General features: G+C 44.5%; 1 protein-coding gene across 3 annotated transcripts in view; it reads left to right on the top strand.

The window, feature by feature from the left end:
* The window catches only part of LOC146871423 (sodium channel protein type 4 subunit alpha-like), a 1,828,482-nt gene that overhangs the window by 1,307,557 nt on the left and 496,576 nt on the right, over positions 1 to 24,349 (top strand). For all 3 annotated transcript variants that reach the window (XM_085651070.1, XM_085651071.1, XM_085651069.1), the window contains one exon: positions 13,026 to 13,180. In XM_085651070.1, coding sequence (XP_085507196.1) covers positions 13,026 to 13,180 — 155 coding nt within the window. The remainder of the gene's footprint in view (positions 1 to 13,025; positions 13,181 to 24,349) is intronic.

Below are 24,349 nucleotides of genomic sequence, written 5' to 3'. Positions count from 1 at the left end.
TACATCACTCATGACATGGTCAGTGACATCACTCATGACATCACTGATGACATCTCAAATGACATCACTGATGACATCACTGATGACATCATCCTTGTGATAGAGTGGCAGACCTCCTCTCACCCTAATATAACCTTTGATACACACATTCAAAAATAGAGACTAAAATTTTCAAAACAATGGACATACCAATACCAGTTACAACAACCTCTTCAGTAATTCTAAGATCCACATACACATCCACTCATTCACCAACAGTCCAATACAGTCACTCATACATGTACTCACTCATCATATGTACTCATACACCTATACATCCTGTTACACAATGCCACTCATCCATAGAGTTACTCACACACATAGTCACTCATGCTAATAAAGAATCAAACATACATTTACTTGCATATACAGTTATACACACACCACCACACTTACTTCTACGGAAACTTACACATACTTAGTCTTTTAAACAATCACTTATAGAAACACATACTTATTCATACAGGAACTCTTTCAATCTCTCACTCTCACATATACTCACATATATACACCAATAGTCACATATACTAGTTTAAAACATATGTAGTTACTCATAAAGACACTATTGAGACAGTCATTCACTCACTAACACACCCATACACACACTCATCCACCCATACAGTCCTGCACACATACTGTGTTCAACACATACAAACAGTGAGTCACTCATTCATGCACCTATGCACTACGTAATACCCCCACCGAACCATGCAGACACTCAGACTGATACTCAAAAAACCAACTAATAACCTATATAGACACCCATGTAGCTACTCACCAACCCATGCAGCCACTTATACACAAAGTGAGAGACTGATACAGATATTTACATATTTAAACATTACTCACTAAGCCATGTATTCACTATGATACACTTAATCAGTCAGTTACACAATCAATTTTTCAAAAACAAATCATCCATTTAGACACTTATATACCCATTTATTCTTCCATCGACCTTGAGATATACATATATAAAACATATTTAATTTTCAGAATAACACACATTCACTGGATGATGTCATCAGTGATGTCATCAGTGATGTCATTTGAGATGTCATCAGTGATGTCATGAGTGATGTCACTGACCATGTCATGAGTGATGTAATATGTGACGTCATCAGCAGTGCATTGCGGGCGCGCGAGTTATAGTTAGCTGAACTAACTATTACGGGGGAATTTCAATGGTTTTGTACAAGTGAAAAGTCCAGCTAACTATAACACCCCTGAAACCTATGGTTTTTTCAGTGAATATATATATATATATATATATCTCGACAGCCAAAACTTGGAGGGCAAAACCAAACTAGCAATGGTTAAACAAGGTTGACCAAAACCCTTTATGTATGTTATATGTCGCGTGTGTGTGTGTAGTGAAGACAGTAGGTCTCTCTATACTGCTAAAGTTGTCTGTAGTGAAATTAAAAGAGAGCCCCTTCACGTGTGTCATGGAAGGATACAATTCATCCAGTCAAAAGACTGAGACAGAAATACTCCTGGGTTGGAAAAACACAAGAAAAAGTGAGAAAGCCGTCAAATACAGAACAGACACCTGAGACAAAGCCAACCAATCATGTGCAAATGTGTGACTTAGCACCCACTCTAAGTATGTTATGTTTTGAAAGTAATAGGTCTGCATACCGTCATCTAAAGCTTTGTGTCGCTGAGAAATGGCAACACTGATTTTCAACATACGATCAATTTAGCAAAGATACTTGTGGTCGTACACTATAAATACGGATGTGCAAAATTTGCCCATTTTGCATCATTAAGCATAATTGTGCATAATGTTTTGTAATTACAAAACTGCAAAGCCAGCATTTAGCAGTATATTTCAGAGCATAATGTACGTAAAGACAGATATTTTGCAAAGAAATTGTGGAAAAAACAAGCTCTGCAATCAAAAGCTGCTTGCCTTATCGTGACCATTTTGTGAAGCGCTGGCAATTTTAGGAAACGTCTGGAGAACCTTGTCTTTCCTCTATAATGTCCAAACCGGAGAGCAGGTGTAGCTAGGCGGGGATTAGCTGATACAGACACTTGAATGTTAGACAGGCTACTTTGATGCTAAGTGGTTCTCTACCGAGAGCCAGTGTATTAACTGATGTGCAGTTGACACATGATCCCTAATGCCAAGGATACATATAGAACACCAAGCAGCATTTGAGCTCTCAATTTTTCAAACCTTTAATGTAGTGTTTTAGACAAACTAGAGTGGAAGGGCATTCAATTAGTCTAAATGGGCATTTACTGTAGACCCTGCCAAAAGGAATGTGTTTTGCGTTTTCTAGGCAAAAGCATCTAGAATGATGCTAACTTTCTTCACTTATGTCTGAAATGGTAATGTTTTAATGGCACCTGAAGAACTACCTTAAGCTCCAAAAATAATGATTTCCTTCTTGGAGCTATTGGGCTGTAAATGTTTGCAATTATCCAGAATTGCTTGCTAACCAGCACCTAGTCAAACTCACTAGTAGAGGCGTGATCATATGAAAATGTTATCTATACCTTAGGGTGATCAGCATCGGAAGTAAAAGGCCCATCTTAATCTTTTAGATGAAATATGCCTAAAGTGAAATCATCCAATTGCGTAGCTCAAGTGTCCTAACTCAATGGGCTGATGATATACATTATTTGGAAGCACAGATAAGTAGGTGGCACATTAATCAATGGAAAACCTAATGAAGAGGTTTTAGTAACATGGCACGGCATGGTCTGAAATCAGTTTAAAGAGATAATAATTTGATATTAATGTCCAAGAAAATGTATCATGCTTTTTTAAAAGCTTGGCGCACTGTCAGGTTATTATTAACTGTGATTTGAAGAATATTTTTCATAATTAACTGTTTTGCACTTAACATTGTGTATTTTTCTTGTTTAGATTGACCATAGTTAATGTAAGCCTGCATTTAAAAATAAATGTTTTTATAACAAATTTTTATTCTAGGAGAAGCTGACTCCACATGTACTATTTCAATGTGCCCTTGGTTTTCTGTTCTCATGTGACCAGTAGTTTCCGATCCACTTAAGGTCTTGTGAGATAACTTGAGAGAGCGCGAAAGCAGCGGAGCAGAGCGGAGCTGCGGGGAGCCAGGAACCGCGAATCGAGAACCGTGAGCCGCATCCGGAACCGTGAACAGCTGCGGGCAGCCGCGAGCCACATCAGGAGCCGCGGGGAGCCACGTGGAGCAGAGTGGTGCCGCAGGGAGCTGCGGGAGAATTAGGTGGCACCTGTTCTAGGAGAATACTTTTACTTGCCCCCTCCCTCTCTGGACACATCCATCAAGTCGCAGGTGCCAAGTGGAGAGATGAGCGGGCATTGGGGCTGGAAAGTACCGAGAACTGAAACCTGAGATTTGATAGAGCAACGCCCAGCCCAGCACAGCGGTACAGTGGCACAGCGGCGCAGCAATCAGTGAGCGGTGAGGGGGCTACAGCGCACAGCACCGGGTGAGGTGAGCGGGTGAGTGAGAAACTGAAAAAGCCTGTATGCTCACCACCACCCCTTCCTTCCCCCCCACCCACCCTCACATCCCCCTCCTATACCCCACACAGCCCGGACGTAGCTCAGCCCCAACAAATATCGGTGGGGAAAAGAGAAAGGGGGAGAGACTCTCACCAGGAGCGCAGGATACCTGGCTAGTGATGGTGGCTATCGGTTGGGGGTTTGGAGTGAACAGCGTGGCAAGAGAGCAAGAGAACAAGTGTGGGTGCCCGCAAGTGCAAAAGGACAAAGGAACAAAGATGCACAGGCAGCGTAACAACAGAGAAGGCTGCAGTAATCAAGGCTTTCCACTTTTGGCTTAGCCCAACTACGTGGCGAGGAGAGTGGCCTAGGCAGCGCAAGTAGAAAAGTGCTCACAGGAAACAAAAAACTAAGGGAGTGACTTTTTTACGAATCTTAAAACACCTTCAAATACCTTTTCCTGGAGCGGGGAGGACAATGCTCAAGGGAAAACTGATTAAACCAAAGAGGAGGGATGCTGATAAAGAAGCCCCAAAGGGCCAAACAACTAGGGTCGCAAGGAGTACGCTCAGAACGTTAGACAAAAGTTGCACACCGTGAGCCCCCTTTTACAATCCTTTCAACAAGGGCTCATCACCCATTATTTTCATACGCTGGGCTGCTGGTACCCACGCCACCCACTGGTATGCCTGCCCGGGGGACTGAAGAGCCGGAAGAGGTCACTGCGAGTAATCCCCAAGCACCTCGACCCGGTCAGGCACTCAGCAAGCAGCTCGATATAAAAAAAAAAAAAACATCTGAGGGAGGAAGCAACCTCCTGCCCAAGGAAGGGAACCAGGACCAGGTCCAGGCACGGGATAAATGGGCACAGGGAGATCAAAACTCGCCCCCTTCCAGCGGGTGCAAAATACTAGTCGCAGAGGAAAATAGCATAATATATAAAGCAAGGATTGGCGACTCAGACCCCGGGAGGCTCACAACAGTCGCTGGGATCGGAATGAAGCCCATCGACTTGATACACAGCCTTTCACCAATCAAAGCCTTGATCCATCGGCCCCAGGAGGAAGACATGTCGGAAGTCATCGAGGGCAAAGATCCAACGCATACTAGTCCGCGCGACACCTCACGATTAAGTTCAATGGTGTCATCTACTGGACGCCGACACCTTGACTCACCAGAGATAGATTTCACCAACTCCTTTTTACAAAAATTAGAGCAGACAATTGAAAGAACTTTGGACCTTACCCCCCTCCGTATTGGGAGAGGGGACGTGGCAGAAAATCAGGGCAAAGAACGATCAGGGATGTCCCTATCGACAGGCCAGAAGGATCGAGATGAGCAAGACTAGCAAGAAGACACCTCCTTTCTGACAACCATCAGAGAAGCACAGACGTCAATAGCCAAGGCCCTGATATGGCAAGCAACTAAAATAGAGGTCCAAGTTGACCTTCTACAATCAGTGGCCCAGTGCCTAGAGAAGCAGGGCCTCAAACTGGACGAATTGGAGGTAACAATCAAATATAATCAGGCAATGATAGCTCGGACAAGCTCAAGCAATGACATAATAGATAAGTGGGCCGAATTGCCAGAAATTCTGGGGGATATAGTGGCACTAACCAAGAACAGGGGCGAAACGTTAAAAACACCAGGAATAATTGAATCGCTGGAAAAGGGCAATTTCAAAGTGGCCTTCAAGGGCGAACACTGCAGAGTGAGGGAAATGGAAATAAAAGCCTTAGAGAACGGGAAGAACAGCCAAGAGACTCTGGCACCCCTGACAAAGAGTGATACCGAGGAATCTCTGGCAAGATTTGATACAAAGGAAGCCGAAGAGCAGAAAAAGACCATGGAGGGGGAAACTGAAGCCAGAACAGAAGGACCCCTAACAAGGAGGGCAAAGAAAAAGCTGAAAAAACAGCTTAAGAGATCAAAAATGAAAAGAAGATCCATCCTACCGGCAATGTTGAATAGCCACAGACCTGAGGAGAAAAGCAACTCCCTACCACTCTACCCGATTTGTAATCCCAAACAGACGATCAAGAGCCAGCGCCCACCGGCAGACAAAAGGCCGAAGAAAAAGAAAGGGACTGTGTAATTCAAAAAGGCAGGGTTCAAGAAAACCAGGCATCCATGCTGACCTACCACACCCAGCAGTGTCATCAACGCCCCCCAGGCGACAAAAAACAGGGTCAACATAGGTAAGGAGGACACCACCACACAAATAAGGCTGTGACCTATTGGAACTGGTGGGTCACAAAGGCCCTATGGAGCACACTACATCCCCACCGATGGAGCAAAAGCATATTGCTAGCACGCTGGGAAATAGCAGGGCGGAAGATGAACAACATTGGCGAACCTTAATCAAACCCTCCCACTGTTTGAGATCAAGCAGCAAGTGCATTGGGGGGGGAGGGGTTACACAAACAATAAATCTTGCGGAACCATCTACATTCTACGAGGTGGCGCTCACCCCCAGGTACCACATGAAAGGGCCTCACGGCATCATAAACAGAACTAATATCCTCCAACTTTTTGGCCATGTCAAACGACTGTCTCAGATCACTTCGGAAAATATAGAGTGGGTAAGGTTCAAAAAGTCACAAGGAGACAGCCACGGCGATTCAACCCTCTTGGGCTTTTGGGAGCAATCCCTCCAACGGGCAGTCCTTGGTGAAGCCCAACAATTCGCAAGTTGGGGCATAGAAGTAACAGAACCCACTCAACCTAATTATCCCTTCGTCCTCATACCTCAGAGGGGCTGGGGCCTACATCAATCCTGAAAGGCACCACCCATAACAGAAAACGAGGAGAATACATTAATGAACACCCTAAAACACCAATAAATGTTTCTATCTTTCAAAGAGACAACCTGCGAAGAGTGCTAATGGGTCAAACGAAACAGGCTACAAGATGCGTCAGCTGGCAACAGCACCCCTAGCAAAAACCAAGTCCTCGATAGAGAAGGAAGGGCAACTCTGGTGCCGGAAGATTAATACCAACGTCAAAACTCAGACCTCCCCCAAGAATTAACCCTCATATCATGGAACATCGCAAGGTTGAACAAAAAAGCATGGACCAAGGAAGTACAGGACTATTTTGCAAAAGGGGACATTATTTGCTGTCAAGAAACTTGGTCAATTACATCAACACCCATAGTGGGCTTTCATGAACATCGGATTAATGCAACAACAAAAAAACATCTTTGGACGTCCATCAGGGGTTCTTTCTATCTTCCTTCATAAGCCATGCGAGAAAACTCAAGCCTACAGAAATAAGAGTAAACTCCCCAGACCTGCAAGCAATGACAATCCCTGGGTTAAGGGAGGGCCACCTGCCGTTTAATCTGCTGCTCATAAACTGTTACACCAACCCGGCACTGACTACTGCCAGTATGAAATCTCTCACCAACACGCTGGAAGATATATTAATAAAATATGAGCACTACAATGTAATCATTGCCGGAGACTTTAACTTGAGAGGTTTGGAAAGTTCCCCGGGAAAACAAAACAAAAGGAACAAAGCAGGCCCATTGCTTCGTCTTCTTAAAAATTTTAAACTCTACTCAACCCACTTCATGATGAAATTACAATCACCCTTGTGGCGCTCCAAACCATTGTTTCGGAATATATCTACCATAGACTATATCTTGATCAACGAGAAAATGGCTGATAGGTTGGAAGAATTCCAGGTCGATGATAGAGGGGAAGTGACCATAGGCTTCTATGCGCAAGATGTAACTTAGGTATGGAAGCAGCAGATCTCCAGAAAATGATGGGAGAAACCACAGAAGACGAACGCTTCAGAGCCATTAAAAGAATAAAATGGACAACCTCTCTCGAAGGGAAAATACAGGAGTAGGTATTAACGTGGCAGGCTCGAGGACTACGGGAGACCAACTCAGAGGTGATTGGTCGCTGGGAAGAACGGACAGAAGACCTGTGGCGGAAGCTAGGCAAAAATCACCGCAACCAGACATCGAAGTGCCTGAGACAGTGTAAAGAAGCGCTAATGAAGGCACTTAGAAGAAGGAAGAAAAGAGGAACATCGGCAGAGGGGGCCCCTATAGTTGCACTGAGAGCCGCCTTCAGGAGGAAAGTAGGTGAGCAGAAGAGGAAAGAGATGGAACAAAAATGTCTCACGGTATTTGCCCTGCTAAAGGAAAAGAACAACGCTAAATTATGGAGGTACATCAACCGCCTGAGCTCTCAACCTAGGAGCAATGAGAACAACATTGCAAGCAACGAGTGGGAAGAGTACGTAAGGGGATTATATACCAGAGGTACACCAGCTACGGAGCAAGTCCCTTCGAAGAGCATCCGGGAAATAGGCTCCTACATATCCACTCTCCCCAAGCACACAAAAGACGCAGGACAATCGATGCTTGAGGGCGATGGATTTAGGGAAGCTGAAATAATGATGGAGATTAGGAAAATGAGGAAAGACGGGGCGCCAGGCCCAAACTGCATTCCAGCCATGGCTTTCAAAACAGTTCAAGCATTCTTTTCCACAGTCCTCACCCCCTCATACAACTTTTCATATGCAACGGCAATAATTCCACGTTCATGGAAAGGATCTATCCTCTTCCCTATTCACAAGAAAGGCGACCACTCCAACCCCGCAAACTACAGGCTAGAGGCCCTGCTGGATGTAGAAGCCAAAGCTTTTGCCAAACTACTATTGAGAGATCTAGAGGACTGGGCTAATAACGAATTATTACTATTCTACCAGACCGGCTTCAGGAAAAACAGCGCAACAGACAGACAACATCATGGCCCTGGCCTACCTCTCAAAACGTGCTGTGAAAGTCAGGCACCTGCCGTTCTGCTGTTTTATTTATTACAGCACGGCTTTTGATAAAGTCGATAGGGGCAAACTGTTATCCTTGGCGGGGTACCTCCTAAGCTATTGAAAGCCATCATATCCCTTCACGAGGGGACCTGGGTACAAGTCAAATTAAGCCCCATAGCTCTATCAGCAAAAGTCGAAACCAACAACGGACTGAAGCAGGGCTGCGTCCTTGCCCCCCTACTGTTTATTCTTTACACAGCTGATATGGGGGGGAGCCCTGAAAGAGGCAAGTCTAGTTCCACCGAGACTGGGCACGGCGAGAATGGCAATTCTACAATACCCAGATGATACTGTAGTGATGGACCACACAAGAGTGGGTCTCCAAAGAGCACTTAAAGAGCTGGGGAAGTACAACAAGGAGAATCACCTGACAGTTAATCAAGGCAAAACAAAGATAATGATATTTGGTAGATACCCGCATATAAAACAAGCAGTTTGGAAGTTGGGAGATCACCAAATTGGGACCATCATAGCCTATAACTATCTTGGTGTTTGGTTAAACGAGAGGGCAACATCGGCTGCTCATACGAAACATCTAACTGCTAAAATCAACAGTATAATTTTATCAATGAGATGCCTGAGTCAACGCTTGACTAGCCCCACAGCTGACCCCATGCTTAAGGTCCTTAGGGCAAAAATAATCCCGGCCATTACCTACGGTCACTTGGCATTTCCAGGCGCTTTAGACAAACTTATAGCAGCAGCCCAGGTCAAAGCCCACAAGATTGTGCTGCACGTACCCAAGAACGCAAGGAACACGAGATTACGGCTGGAATTATGGCTTGGCAGACCCAAACTGGCCCTCCAGGGAGATCTAATCGTATTTATTAGAGTCCTTAAAGCACCAATCAACTCTCTCAAACATCTTGTAACAATTTTCAGAGAAGGACTCCCCCTGGTACACCAAGCTGGGTAAAGCAATAGAAACACTAAATATAGACCACAACAAGTCTGTCCCTAACCGATATCCCGCATAAGGCTTGGTCGAACATCATGAAATGCCAGGTCCACTCCATTTCGTATGAAAAGGATCTAACCGCACTCCGACATAACTATACAAAGGCATTGGATGAATCTTACACCTTGGGGAAAGCCCAACCATACCTAAGGGAAGCACTAGTGGCCCAGGCACGCAAGAAAATCCTTTTTATGAGGCTAACGACCCTTAGAATTGGGGACTTCAATCCAGCATGGGCACGAACAGACGGAGCCGTTTCATGCCGCCTATGCAATTACCAACAGGAATCCTGGCTCCATTACTATGCTGTTGCCCCAAATTCACCAGCGAACAACAGAGGCTGCTTTGTCCCATTCTCAGAGCCCTTGGCATCAGAACTTGCAAGGAGGTATCAGACTGGTGCTTTTCGGAAATAAACACACCACCTGGCAAGAGCGGCAAAATTTACTTACCAGATTGGTCAAGCTTTAGACGCTAGAGTATAATTGATTTTCCTCAAGCCCTTGAAATTCAGAGTCAGAGTAATGCGCCAACAAGGTGTTACCGGGTGTTACCGTAACATCCATGGGCAAAGAAGACCTTGCCCGCCACTTCAAGTGCTTTGACTGGAACATTGCTGTATTAAAATTAAGTTCCCACACTGAAAGCAGAAAGGTCCCTGCAACACAAGAGTGACTGTCGGAAATGGGGTTTCAAGTCTCACAGGAGGCCCTGGGCGGGGGGGGTGAATGGGTGGGTGGGCAAGGGGGGTTGGGTTCTACTTTGAGCTTTTTACTGTAATGGTTTTAAATAATCGAATGGTCAACAATAAATCCGTTAAGCATGTGAAATGTCTTAGCTTACGCAATCCTTGTCAAATGTGTTAATGAGCTGTTGTGCTGGACCTGCAGAGTACCGCTTGGTCCAATGTATTTCATTATGTTGCAGATAACTGTGAATTTGAATGATATTTAGAGTAGCCTCACTTTGAAGTAGCTTGAGAAAATATTGAGTTTAATTATCTAATTGTGCCTTAACCTGATTGATCCATTGTATGGGAACCACTGTAGGTGTATCAAAGATTGGAATTGTGTGATTTGAGCTAATTTAATGTAGATGAGAACTCATAAGATTCTCTGTCAGCTTCCTGTCCTGTTTCTTAGCAGGATCCACTTTTCCAGATTTGCTGTCAGACTCTTTCCCTGTTTTAGCAGACTAAGGTGCCTTCTTTATGGGCAAACTGATTTTGTTTAACTTACCTTTCAAAGGCAACTTTATAAGAGCTTGTCTTTGCTTTTATGACTTTAAATTGCATTGAACTATACATCAACTTTTGCATTCATGTATTGATTATTGATCAATAAATAAATTGATGATTTGAATTTGTAACTTTGCTAATTCTTTAACAAATCTTTATGCTTTGTAACTTAACCACTCTGTCTTCCTGTGGAGCCTACAGTGCTTCACATTAGTGAAATGTATTGAAATTTGATGTTTAGCATCAGTCAGAGCTAAAGAGTCACCAAAGAGTGCTTCATGAACTTGGATTCGCAGTAGAATTTGCACGAATCGAAGCGCTCCATTAGAAACAACTCCAAATTGTGAGATTGTTTTCTTGCTAGCGATGTAACAAGACCTATTTTCAAGGAATATGGAACATGTACTGCTGAAAGTGAGATATTAATTAAGTGGCAGATGATTGAGGCAATTAGACGGGGGTGTTGTCTTAGTAACCAAGCTGTTCCAGAGTCACTCGGAAAAATGTGGGTTTTAAAATAAGGAGAAAAGGCACCACCTGGTCATGAGAGATATATTTCGACTGAAATATTGAAGGGGCAGGGATAGCACTTCACACAGCAGACACAGGATAATAGTTTAGCAGTAGAATCTTTATAATTTCTTCAATTATGAAGTTGTTTAAATTGTCACATAGCTCGTGTAAGTTGTCGCCATTGCTTGTTGATGGAAGCAGTATAAGGCAGATAAAACCAATTTGAAGGTGATTGAAGGCTGGCAATCTGTGGATCTGAATATATTTTCTTTACTGTATTGATGTTTATGTCCTATTTCTAGCAGCGAATACCACTTTAATAATTGGGCGCATATTGTCTCTAAACATCTCTTTTGTTTTTCATGCTTTTAATGTCTGGCTTAATCCATTCCTTTTTGAGGAATTGTGTTCTAGTTTTGCAAACAGTTGTACCTCTGAGGAGGTAGTTACCTGTACCCGATTTACAAACTTTGAGCCGCTGTCAAGTTTCACAGTAAAACAGAGGCCCGCTACTGTGCCTGCCTAGCCCAGGACCATACTTAATTATAGGCGTCCACCAGATGAAGTGCATTCATCGTACATTGGTGGACTACTCAGTATTATGTTTCTTTTAAAGAAAGAAAACCCTAAACTGGGGAACTGCTTCTGTGAAACAAAAAACACAAATGATCCTGGCACACATGGGGCTGTATTATGGTATTAGCGCATTTTCATGGTTTGTGCCAGGCGCACCTTTAAAAAGGTGTGCTGGCGCAAACAGTGAAAATGCGCTCTATTACCATGAATGCGCAGCTCCCAGGGCAGCCGAGAACCCGTGCGGCCCTGGGGGAAGTGCATTCAGGTGAAAACTTTACAGGTGCTCCTTGTTTTCACTGTGCAGTGGTCATACGCCTGCCCTTTTGAAGGGGATTAGAGATCCCCTTACAGGCCGGTGCCTCATGCAAGGGGATGTGTGGGGGGTCCATGGAACCACCTTTCCCCCTGCCAGAGGGCTGCCGTCAGGCGGCACACTCACAGTGCGCCACCTTTTACGTGGTGCACTGTGAGTGCACCTCCTGAGGACTTCTTTGCCTTTGCACCCACGTCTGTAATACAGCACGGGCACAGAGGCAAAGCAATTTCCCTCATTTGCATAGGGCACACCCCCATGCAAATGAAGGAACGCCTCCTGCAGATATCGCTGGCGTTTATGTGCGCCAGTTCTAGTATTACAGAAGGGGCAGAACAAGCGTCTGCAGCACTTTTTGTAATACCAAAGTGCCCCGGGGCGTGCAGAGCGGGCGCAAACGCCTGTTGCGCTCCCTGGGCACTTTATGTAATACGGCCCATGAAGTTTTCTCTCTGCTCTTTGGGACAATTCTGTCTTATACTGCTTGGATCTGCCATGGAAGGAAAAATAAGGTCAGAAGATCCTTCATAAAAAAAGAAAGGTCTTCTGAAGGTTTTAAACCAGCAGCTCTAATGTGCTGGTCATGGGGTTTTTTTATCAGCAGAGTTAGCAAAGGCTCCACCATTGAAATACCAATGGTGCCGCAGTAGGAAAGACGAAGATTGCAGGATGAGAACCGTTTAAAGTGGGACTACCCCTGTTCCAAACTTTAAATGTCCCCAATAGTGTTCACTATAACTTACTGTAAATTACATTTTTTGTGGTATGTCTTATCTGCTGTTCTGGATTTTGCTACACAGTGTATTTATGGGTATATTTTAACTGAAATAAGCTCAAATTAAATGAAAAACTTAATGAACACAGTGATGCCATCGCATGTGAACAGGTATGCGATGTCACTTCTACCACACCTGGAATTAAGCTGGATAGACATCTCAAGCTAAAGCAGGAGCAATAGGCACGCTCTGTGTAGTTTGTTAGCATGGTTGTCTTACTGTTAATGAGTCACACATATAAAATGTTTAAATGCTCCTGTTTATTACTATAGGATGACTATTTTATTTTCTTTCTTCAGACTGTGTTCGCAGATGCCCAATTCTTTATGTTGACATCACACAAGAGAAAGGAAGGATTTGGTGGAATCTCCGGAAAACATGCTTCAAGATTGTAGAGCACAATTGGTTTGAGTCCTTTATCATCTTTATGATTCTACTCAGCAGTGGAGCATTGGTACTTAAATATTAGCCTTTTTTTATTCCTACTTGGAGGTAGTGTAATCCACTTTATTTATAATAAAAACCAGTGTGGCCCTTTCATTATCACTGAATAACCACTGCATATTACATTAGTGCTTTGCATTTCATATGTAGGTTTTTGTCTTTCATATGGCATGCTAACAACTTTGCATCATCAGCTTTATTCATAGACAAATGATATTGGATTGAGTGTATGGTTGCCATGATGGTTTTAAGTCCGATTCTGGCTGTGAGTGGTTGGATTTGAACATAGGTATTAGATCAGGGGTTTCCAACCTTTTCTGTAATGAGACCTATTTCTGATCAGTGAAAATTGTTGCGAGCTACTGAAGGCCAAGTAACTTGCACATTGTTATCAGGCACCACCTCGCCCAGCTACCTTGACTTTAAACCTAATGTCCATGGAGCCCGATTCTATGGTTTGAACAAAATAGTGTGACTAGGGCTACTTTGATAGGGCTGCCTTGTGCAACAGTGAGTGCACGGTGTGTGGTGATGTATTAACATGTGTGAATGAATGGGGTATATGTGTATGGGTGACAGCCTGCTTTGTATGTACTCGTGGCACAGGACATACCTTTCATCATCTGTGGCACCGTGACCTGTGCAACACGAACACATTCAACCATTTTTTTTAAAATAGAAGAAATTCTCCCATTTAAAAAAAAAAAATGGCTGTATTTTTCAGTTATATATTTGGCAGCATGCCTATGAGTCACACTGGGGCAAGATACCTGATTTGTCTAAATGCAACACTTGAAATGTGAGAATTCATCTGAAGAGTTAAGTTTGTTTATATGCATTATATAAAATTAATTTTAATTTACTCACATGTCAGTAACTTTACAAACCGAAGACATTTTCTTCCAGTGGCCTATAGACAAGGAGCCATATTTATAACAAGAAAATACAGCCATTTGTTTAAATGTAAGGAATTTAAAGTGAAGAAAAATGCTTCAAAAACATTAAACCTTATTTGGCTTAATTTAAAGTAGAGAAACATTAAGACAATGTTTCATAGAAGCCCTTTTCTCCACTCTACATTTCTCCCATTTCAAAGAAAATGATTGTATTTTCAGTTATAAATATGGCACTATGTGTACCAGCCACTGGGAGCAAGATGCCTGCTGTTTGTAAATACCACACTTTGAGTTAACTTAATGATTAAGTTAACTATTCATTTTAATGTTCTCTCACTTAAAAGCATTCAGAGATATCATTTTGTTCTCATGCTTCAATATTGAGTTGAGAGCAACTTTTGAGCTAAATACATCAGTGCTTCAGTTCGGAATCTCTGTGACCGACCTGGGTCATAAATCTGAGTGGAGCACTGCTTCTTATCAGGCTATCTGCAGCCTGATAATATAAAAAAATATAGCCGTACCTTAATTTTAACCGGAAAAAGCAACACCTATTTATTTCAGTTCTTAGTTAATAAGCATTTGCAATGCAATAGGTCTCGCGTTTACGCGAGTTTGAGCTAATGACATTGCAAATAACAATGCCTTTTATTTTAAAAGTCATTGTCATTTACAATGCAAATAGCGTAAACTCGTGTAAATGGGAGACCTATTGCATTGCAAATGCTTGTTATTTACTGCTCCAAAATAGGCTTCTGACATCTTTGAATGGTAAATAAAAAAACAATGACTACACCCTGCAATATGCATGTATGTGTGGTGAGATATACGTTTTCAGACATCATGCCGGGCAGCCGTACTGTGCTGACCTATACATGCGCAGTGCATGCCTGATCATGCAAGTGCTTGTACGTCATTGCACTTTTTTTTTGCCAATGTTCGGCATTGACAAACATTTTTTTTATTTTTTTTCGCTGATGTGGAACAGCATTGACAAATGCTTACGCAAAGTCAATAGGTGTCCATTGCTTTTATAAGCATGACTGATTGGCTTTGCCAATGCTTGTTGTAGTTTTCGGTAGCTACCTGTATGTGCTTTGATGCACCGAAGGGAGAGGGCATAGCCAGCCTGGCAGCAGTGAGGGCTGCAGGTGGGCCTGGTGAGCTCGTGCAGAAGGGTTTAAGGGTAAGTGCAGTGGCAAAAGGTGCTTTAGAACCTTGCAGGCAACAGAGCACACATTGCCGAGGGGGAGAGTAGGCTGAGTATTTCCACACCATGATCTTGCGCCCGAGGTGAGAAGTGTTTTTCACTCTGTGCTGCGCAAAGTAGCAGGCTGGGGAAGGGTGAGAAACAAAAATTCAAGGCTTGGTAGTAACATAGTGAGTTGCAAGTGTCTTGGGGCTCACCATTTCAACAATGGGAACTTCAAGAAACAAGCATTGGCCGCGCGGCCGTGAAATTAACGCCGCGCGGCCATGAAAGAGAAAGTGAGCCACACGGGTAACATGGAAGACATGGAAGCGGGGGGGGGGGTGCGGTGAGTGCTAAAGCAACACAGGGAAGGCTGGCATATGGTGATCACTTTCACGGCCGCTTTGATGTTCTCAGTGGCCGCGCGGCTCACTGAGAACATCAAAGCGGCCGCGTAAGTGATCAGCAGGCTGACAAAGGGTGTGCACACCCGGCGCACATGCACTGTAGTTGGCGGCCTGAAAAGCACTAGTTTGCACTTCCAAATCCTGCTTTCTAGAGCTCTCGCCAGGGTGAGGCGAGACCTAAAAATGAAGGCTGGGAGCTACTCTGAAGGTTCCTGTGAGCTACTGATTGCTCGCGATCAACTGGTTGGAGACTCCTGTATTAGATTATCTGGTGGAAACGCTAACTTTCCCTAAGGAGCAACTATTTTGAGGATTGCAACTAGCAAAAAAGTGATGCTTGTGCTACAATATTCTTTGCTTGTTATTATTAACTTTTTGGCAAACGTTATTTAGGCATTTGCCTATTTGAGTAATGCACAGGTACATTAAGTATATTTGAGAACAGAAAGGCCATCCAAGGGATCAGTGGAGCTTAAAAAGTTTGTGATCCCATCATCTTGGGGTAGATTTAGTCATGTAGATGCTTTTTAATGCTGCCGCAGTCTTTTTTAAAAACATTTTTTTTATAGTATTTATTGATTTTCAATTTAGCTTACACAGCCCCAAGGGCAATGGGAGTTATACATATTATTTTACTATATCATACTGCAACGTAACTGCTGCATTTGACACAATCATAAGACTAGTAGCGAGGCCGCTGCGGTCTTCTATAGTTCCATATAACACTTTTTACTATATATTTTGTTTTTTTAGTTTAATAAGCTTTTTAGAATTAATAACATTCACAAAACATAAGCCATGAACGTAACAAATCAGAAAGAGACATATTAGTGATAGATTCCTTACCTTAGAATATCCCCAGGCGTCAGACTGGATCTGGAAAGTTTTTCGTCAGCAGTACCCCTGCGCGTCAGTAGGCATCGTCATACGGCTCCGCGTACGTCGCTGGCATCGTAGTCGCCGAGATGACGTCGCTGGAGCTACTTAGACGCGCACACGCGCTCTGACGTCCGTTCTTTCTTTTTCCGTGCCAGCAAGCGCAGATCCGGAGAGAGCGGAACCCCCAGTCATTTTTTGGCTGAGTTTTTGGGACGTTTTGTCTCTGCTTTCAAGTATATATCACTCTACAGGTGCATAGGGATGCCCGGTTTTAAGTCCTGCGTGGCCTGTCCCCGCACGATGTCGGTGACGGACCTGCACCGTGAGTGTCTCTACTGCCTGGGGCGCGACCACGACTCCGGGTTGTGTCCCCACTGCCGGGCCATGGCTCCGAAAACTTTGCGGGAGCGGTCCCGAAAGTGGCTGGAGGACCGGGAGTCGGCTCTGCGCCGTTCAGGGTCCCAGTCCCGTGGTAGGTCGGGGGACCGGCCGCAGAGCCATCACTCGAAGTCTTCGCACTCGGAGTCAGGTAAGGCGAAGAAGCGTTGTCGCTCTTCGCCTAGCCGGTCGCGCGATGTGGCTAAGGGTGCAGGTAGCGCCACCCCTGCGGCTCCGGCAGAGCCTACGCAGTTGCCGATGGCCTGCCCGCCCTTTCCGGGTCCATCGGCGACTCCGGCCCAGCTGCAGGAGTTCCTGTCAGCCATGGCGCGTGTCTTCGGACTGTCCGGCCCCGCCGGTGCGCCTGCGGGCCCCGCGGGATGGCTGGGGGTCCTCGTTCTTCGACGTTGCCTGCTCCGACGTCGTTGACGCCGGCCTCGATGACGAGGGACCCCCGTGGATCCAGGCCTGGATCCCCGTCCATGCTGGTTGGCCCTGTACGACCTCCACCGGCATCGACGGCGCCGGACGCAGCCCCGGCCGACGCCGTCCCCGGTTTCCTCCCCGGCATGGAGCTGGTGCCAGGAGGGTGTCTACAGACGCCGATTCCGACGCTGTTGTGGAACATTTATCCCTATAACCACCGACGTCCATATGTTTCACCTGTTCAGCAGGCTGTGGACGACGGGGAAGACTGGGAGAGGGCCTGAGGACCCTCTCGCAGCTCAGAGTTAGACCCGGACTGGGATGAGGATCCGGGGGATGCAGGTTACCAGGATTATGCTCCGGAACCTGGCACACTGTCTCCTTCTACCGTGGCTACGGAGGAGGGTGGTTCATACTCTATGGTGTTCCGTAGGGCAGCCGAGGCTCTCCACCTCGAGCTCCCTACTGTGGCCATCAGGACTAACCTCCTGACAGAGGTGCTTCGGCCAGCTCCTGCTTCTACGGAGCCGCTGCTGCCCTTTAACGATGCACATAACAGATGGCATATGCGGGCTCTGCAGTGGGACCTGAAGTTCCAGTGGGCGCAGCATCAGGGGAACCTGTCCGACTACGTCCAGATCTCGGAGGGCACTGCACGACAATTGCCGTGGTGGCTCACAAATCAGCATTGGGTCATCGGCAGATCCCTCTCCCCTCCCCAATCGGCGCACACAGTGGTGACGGATGCGTCCCTCCTCGGTTGGGGTGGCCACATAGGAGAGGCAGAGATCAGAGGCCTCTGGTCTTCGGTGCAGTCCCGGCTCCATATCAACCTTCTGGAGCTTCGGGTGATCCTTCTTGCACTGAAGGCATTCCTTCCCTCTGTCAAGTGGAAGGTGGTGCAGGTGTTCACAGACAACACCACCACATGGGGTACTGCAACAAATAGGGCGGGGTGGGGTCGTGGACCCTGTGTCAAGAGGCTCAGCGCCTCTGGACATGGCTGGAACGTCAAGGCATTTCCTTGACGGTTCAACACCTGGCAGGTTCTTTGAACGCCAGGGCAGACGAACTCAGCTGCAGGTGCATGATGGATCACGAATGGCGTCTTCACTCGGAAGTGGCGCAAGGTCTCTTTCAACAGTGGGGAGAGCCTTGGTTAGATCTATTCGCCACCGAAGAGAACGCGCAATGTCATCACTTCTGCGTGTTGGAATTTCCAAGGTGGCACTTGCTCGGCGACGCTTTTCATCGTTAGTGGAGTTGCGGTCTGTTGTACGCTTTTCTGCCTATACCACTTCTACCCAGAGTGCTGAAGACCAGGCGCCACCGGGCTTAAGTCATTCTTGTGGGCCTGGACTGGGCTCGAAGAGTTTGTTATCCCGAGCTACTCAGTATGAGCTGGGATACCCCGATCCGACTGCCTCTTCGGGATGATCTTCTGTCGCAGCAGCAGGGGACGGTCCTCCACTCGAATCTGTCCAGCCTCCACCTACATGCGTGGAGATTGAGGAGCGACAGTTGATTCAGTTTGATATACCTCCTGAAGTCTGTGATGTCATTCTGGCAGCCAGGCGTCCCTCCACTAAATCGGTATACGCCTGCAGGTGGAACAAATTTGTGGCATGGTGCACAGCAAAGGCTGTGGCTTCCCTTTCTGTCCCTCTTTCAGAGGTCCTTTTGTTTCTTTTTTATTTGGCCCGGCAGGGCTCTGCTCTTGGCACTATCAAGGGCTACCTTTCTGCAATCTCGACCTTTCTCAGACTTCCTGATCAGCCCTCTCTTTTCAAGTTCCCTGTTAATAGATTTCTCAAAGGCATTACTCACCTTTTCCCTCCTATTCTATTTGTGATGCCGCAGTGGGACTGAACTCTGGTACTTAACTTTTTGATGTGCACTCCTTTTGAGCTGCTTCACAACTGTCCTTCGTTTATTAACTTTGAAGACTGCTTTCCTGGTTGCCATCACCTCCGCTAGGCACGTGAGTGAGCTCCAGGCTCTTTCCTGTAAGCCTCCTTTTCTGTTGGTTCATCCTGACAAGGTTGTTCTTCGTACTCGTCCTTCCTTCTTGACAAAGGTTGTCACTGCCTTCCACACTGGGCAAACTATCACCTTTCCCACTTTCTTCGCGCACCCTTCCAGAGAGGAAGTGAGGCTCCACCGTCTGGACCCAAAACGTGCGCTTTCATTTTTATTTGAATCACACACAACAGTTCCGGGTGGATGACCAGCTCTTTGTTGGCTACGTAGGCGCCAAGAAAGGCCGGGCTGTACACAAGAGGACCATCTCCTGCTGGGTCGTCTTGTGTATCAAAGCCTGTTATTCTCTGGCTAAAAAGGAACCTCTGGTGGGGTTGCGCGCCCATTCTACCAGGGCGACAGCAGCTACTACTGCATTGGGACGTGGTGTCCCCCTGCAAGACCTCTGTCAGGCTGCCACGTGGGCCTCGTTGCACACCTTTACTAAGCATTATTGCCTTGACAGTCGAGTCTGGAGAGACGGCTTTTTTGGCCGTTCCATTCTCCGTGACTTTCTGGTGTGATCTTGGTTCGCAGACCCACCACTGGGGTTGGTATTGTTGAGGTATCTGTTCTAAGGTAAGGAATCTATCACTAACGTGTCTCTTTCAGATGCACAAGTTACTTACTTGTGTAACGATATATCTGTAAGAGACATTAGTGATATATTCCTTACCGCCTGCCCATCCTCCCCGTTCTGCGAACTGTTCTCTAGGGTTCCGGTCATCCCTTTCAGGGCCCTAGTTCTATTGCACCAGTAGTCTGTCTCTGGCATGGCTGTGCATTCCTGACGCGGAAAAGTCGTGTACAGAACTGACGTCAGCGCGCATGGGCGCATCTCAGTAGCTCCAGCGCCGTCATCTCGGCAACTACGACGCCAGCGACGTACGCGGAGCTGTACGACTACGTCTACCGACGCTCAGGGGTACTGCTGACAAAACACTTGCCGGATCCAGTCTGGCGCCTGGGGATATTCTAAGGTAAGGAATCTATCACTAACTAATGTCTCTTACAGATATATCGTTACACAAGTAAGTAACTTGTGCATTAAGTATAAAATTAACTAAGTGGTACAGATAGGCAATAAAACAAAGCAGAAAGCTATTTTCATTTTAAAGATATCACAGGCAAAAGGAGGGGCGAAACGGGAAAACAGTATATATTCTACAACTGAAGAAGTTTGGAGATATGATGAAGACCTTCCTTCATTTTATTTTGACCGAATCCAATATGGAATTAGTAAACCGTACGCCTAAGTATTTAATTCTAGAGCTATTCCATCGAAAACCAGTTGAATCAAAATGTTGCTTGAAGTAAAATTTGGTGATGGGAAGAATTTCCGTCTTGTCAGAGTTGATTTTATAACCAGAAACTGCTAAAAAATCTGAGATTTCTTGCAATATTGGGGGAATCGAAGATTCTGGGTTTGATTTTAAAAAAGTAAAAAAAAGTAAAATATCATCCGCATAGGCAGATAGTTTCAAATGATGATCACCATAAAATAAACAGATCAAAGTATTATGGCGGATATGAGATAGAAACAGTTCAACAGATAAGATAAATAAAAGAGGAGATAGGAGCCAACCTTGCCGGACCCCACGCTGTAGTGAAAAAAGATGGGAAATAAGTCCATTAACCATGATAGAAGCTCTAGGTGTCATGTAGACCAAAGAAATAAGCAAAATGTATTTAGGACCAAAGCCATGCCAATGAAGAGCTTCAAATAAAAAAGACAAATCTACCCTATCGAAAGCTTTCTCCGCATCAATACATACCGCAGCTAGAGAATAAGAGTATAGGCCTTACTTATTACATTAAATAGTAACCGAGAGTTATCAGAAGTTAATCTGCCCTTAAGAAAGCCACATTGTTCTGGCCCAATCAAATCCGGCAAAAGAGGTTCAAGACGTAATGCAAGTAGTTTAGCGAAAAATGTATGGTCTACATTCACAAGTGATATAGGGCGATAGTTCTTGCAAAGCTTAGGATTCTTGCCCTCCTTATGGATGATACATATAGGAGCTTCTAGAAAGGTACCACTCGCCTTACCAGCAGTACAAAAGTATTCAAAAAGTTGGAAAATGTTTGGGAGCAGTAGATTTGAAAAATGTAAATATAGTTCAACCGTAAATCCATCAGGACCTGGGGATTTTTTTTTTTTTAGAAGACCTAAATATCTAGAAATTTCCTGAATCGATAGATCAGAATCCAGAGAAGCAAAGTCAAGACTCACAGAAGAAGGGGGGGGGGACGCGACTAAGATAGGTATCTGTAAGAGAGGCAGATGCAGGGAATTCGGCAGAATATAAAGTTTTACAGAAATTCATAAATCCATCTAAAATGTCTTGATCTTTGAAGAGATGCTTTCCAGCTGTTGAGTGGATGAAGTCTAACAGCACCCACTCCTTCCTAGATTTGAGATAATTAGCCTGAAGTGCACCAACTTTGTTTCATCCACCATAATGACGGGCAGTACTTCGTAGGAGAATAGAGGAGGCAATATCAGTACAAATTTTGTTAAAATCTAGCTTTGCGCGGACAAGCTTATGCAAAGTGGAATCCAATGAAGTGTAAAATTGGTGTTCTAAGCATTTAGTGTTGGCTAACAGGTCTGTATGTTGATTAAGTGACTTTCTTTTTCTTGAATGCAAAATCTATAATAAAGCCATGAGCGGTGGCCTTAAAAGTCTGCCACACCAGTTTAGTGGATGCAGAAAGATCTTCATTTAAAGAAAAGAATTCCTCAGCAAAGGAAATGAAGGAGGAGGAAAAAACTGGATCTTGCAGAAGAAAATTTGTAAACCTCCATCTAGAAGACTTGGGTTGCAAACGGAGCAAATCAAAATCGGCAACTACCGGGGCATGATCAGAAATCACAATGGGATCAATTGAGAAGGAAATGAGATTTTAAGACAAAGACTTAGAAAGAAAAATGTAGTCTAACCGGGACAAATAACTATGTGGAGGGTAGAAAAAGGAAAATTCTGTTAAATCTGGGTTACATAGTCTCCATTTACAAGGTGTGTCTGTGTGATTGTAGTGCGAAATTGTTTGAGTCTTGTGAGGAATAAATCGAACTTGGGATTTGAGATCAATAAAGGGGTCCATAACCTAGTTGCAATCACCTTCTAGAATAAAACACTCATCCTTATGTTGGATACATTTTTTGTAATCGTAGGCCAGAAAGCATAGTCCGGTTGAGTCGGCCCATAGACATTAAATACAGTTAAAGGCACGTTGTTAATAAGTAACTTAACCAATAAATATCTACCCTCCGAATCAATGTAGTGAGAAAAAATAGAGTATTTTAAATTTTTGTGACACAAAATAATAACGCCATTCTTCTTTGTGCTCGTAGGGGAAACTAGAACTGAACCAACCCAGTTCCATTTGAGCTTGAGAGCTTCTGTGTCTATTAAATGGGTTTTTTGCAACAAATCTAAATCAGGATTATAGGAGGCTCAGTGGGAAATAATTCTTTGCCTCATTATAGGGTTAATAAAACCTTTTACATTCCAGGAAACCACTCAATGTAGGAGAATAAAATTAGAAATGAACCAACCTGATCAACAGTAGTAAAGGAATGTGAGAAAAAGAGTAAACAAAGGAAAGCAGAGAAGAAAATATATTGTGAGAACATTAAGAGACAAGTTAGAGAAGGGCAGGGAGAAAGGGAATAAAAGACCACGTGAGGACAGTACATGTCAGAAGGGAACTGACGACTAATACATACCTTCTGAGGGAAACAAGGACTGGCGATAGACACTAATGACGGCACAGCCAATGGAGGGAAATGCACTAATTCAAGGAGCCAAAAACAGAAGACAGGAGTGTGAAATAATTTGGAGGATCTATAATGAAAATAGAAAGAAGAGAAAATATGCAATTTAATAAGACAGCCATCAGATTACAACCTGTAAAAGAAGCAATAATGAGGGTTAGAAAAAATTATCAAAGGCTGTGATATAAAAAGTCAAGTAGTAAAGGGAGCACCAACAGTCTCCATGGAAGTTGTAGAGTGTGAATTGATGAATTTTCATAGGTCCGCCGGTTCTTTAAAAGTAGACGTGTGATTCTGAAAAGTCATCTTGAACAAGCAGGGGTGGAATAGGCCATAACGCACACCTAACGTACGCAGAGCTGGTCGAAGCTCAAAGAATTCTTTTCTTTGCTTGGCAGTCGCTGTGAAAAACATCCTGTGACAAACAATCTTTCTCCAGACCAAGTAAGTTGTTCTTAAGTTTGGCTGCATTTAGAACTTGTAGGAGGTCAGTAAATTAAAAAAAATAGGATGATCACACCACAGGGTTTCGTAGGCGCAGATGAGGATGACAAGCGAGATACAGCCAATGAGCTCTTTGGTCACTCAAAGACAATGAAGCAGGAAGAGACAGAAGCTTTGGAAGGAAGCACATGAAGAAAGCCACAGGGTTATCTCCCTCAATACCCTCTGGAAAACCATACAGATGAAGATTATTGCGCCTATTTCTATTTTCAAGGTCTTCAGCAGATTTTCTTAAAAGCAAAATATCCTTCTCCAACAAAGAAACTCTTGCAGATATGTCTTGTATATCACTGACATGTTGCTCCACTACAGATACCCTAGAATCAAGTGAAGATCATTTAGTGTGCAGTACCTGCAGACGAGTGTTGGTTTCCTCAATAAATGGTCTCAAAGCCCTTATTTCTTCCAAAACAATATCTAAAGATATAGGAAGGGCCTCTTTCGGTGGAGAAGGGGGATCTTGCTTGAGCCTTTTCTTTGCCGAAGTGGGTGACTTTATTTTGGACAGAGTAGTAAGCGAAGATATTGATTTAGGAAAGGTTAGATTGAGCCATACTGACAGGAATATTCAGGCAGTTCATAGGGAGTGCAAGAGAGGAAGTGCCTTACATAGGCTAACTAGTTCAAGATTCCTATTTGAATGCAGTAACTGTTTACTTCTGCCCCTTTACTGAGAAAAGCTCCCAAGTCAGTCCAA

Source organism: Triturus cristatus, chromosome 1_1 (assembly GCF_964204655.1).
Source record: "Triturus cristatus chromosome 1_1, aTriCri1.1, whole genome shotgun sequence".
Taxonomy (NCBI): domain Eukaryota; kingdom Metazoa; phylum Chordata; class Amphibia; order Caudata; family Salamandridae; genus Triturus; species Triturus cristatus.
Note: the sequence above shows the minus strand (reverse complement) of the source record. Positions and strands in the feature narration are given on the sequence as shown.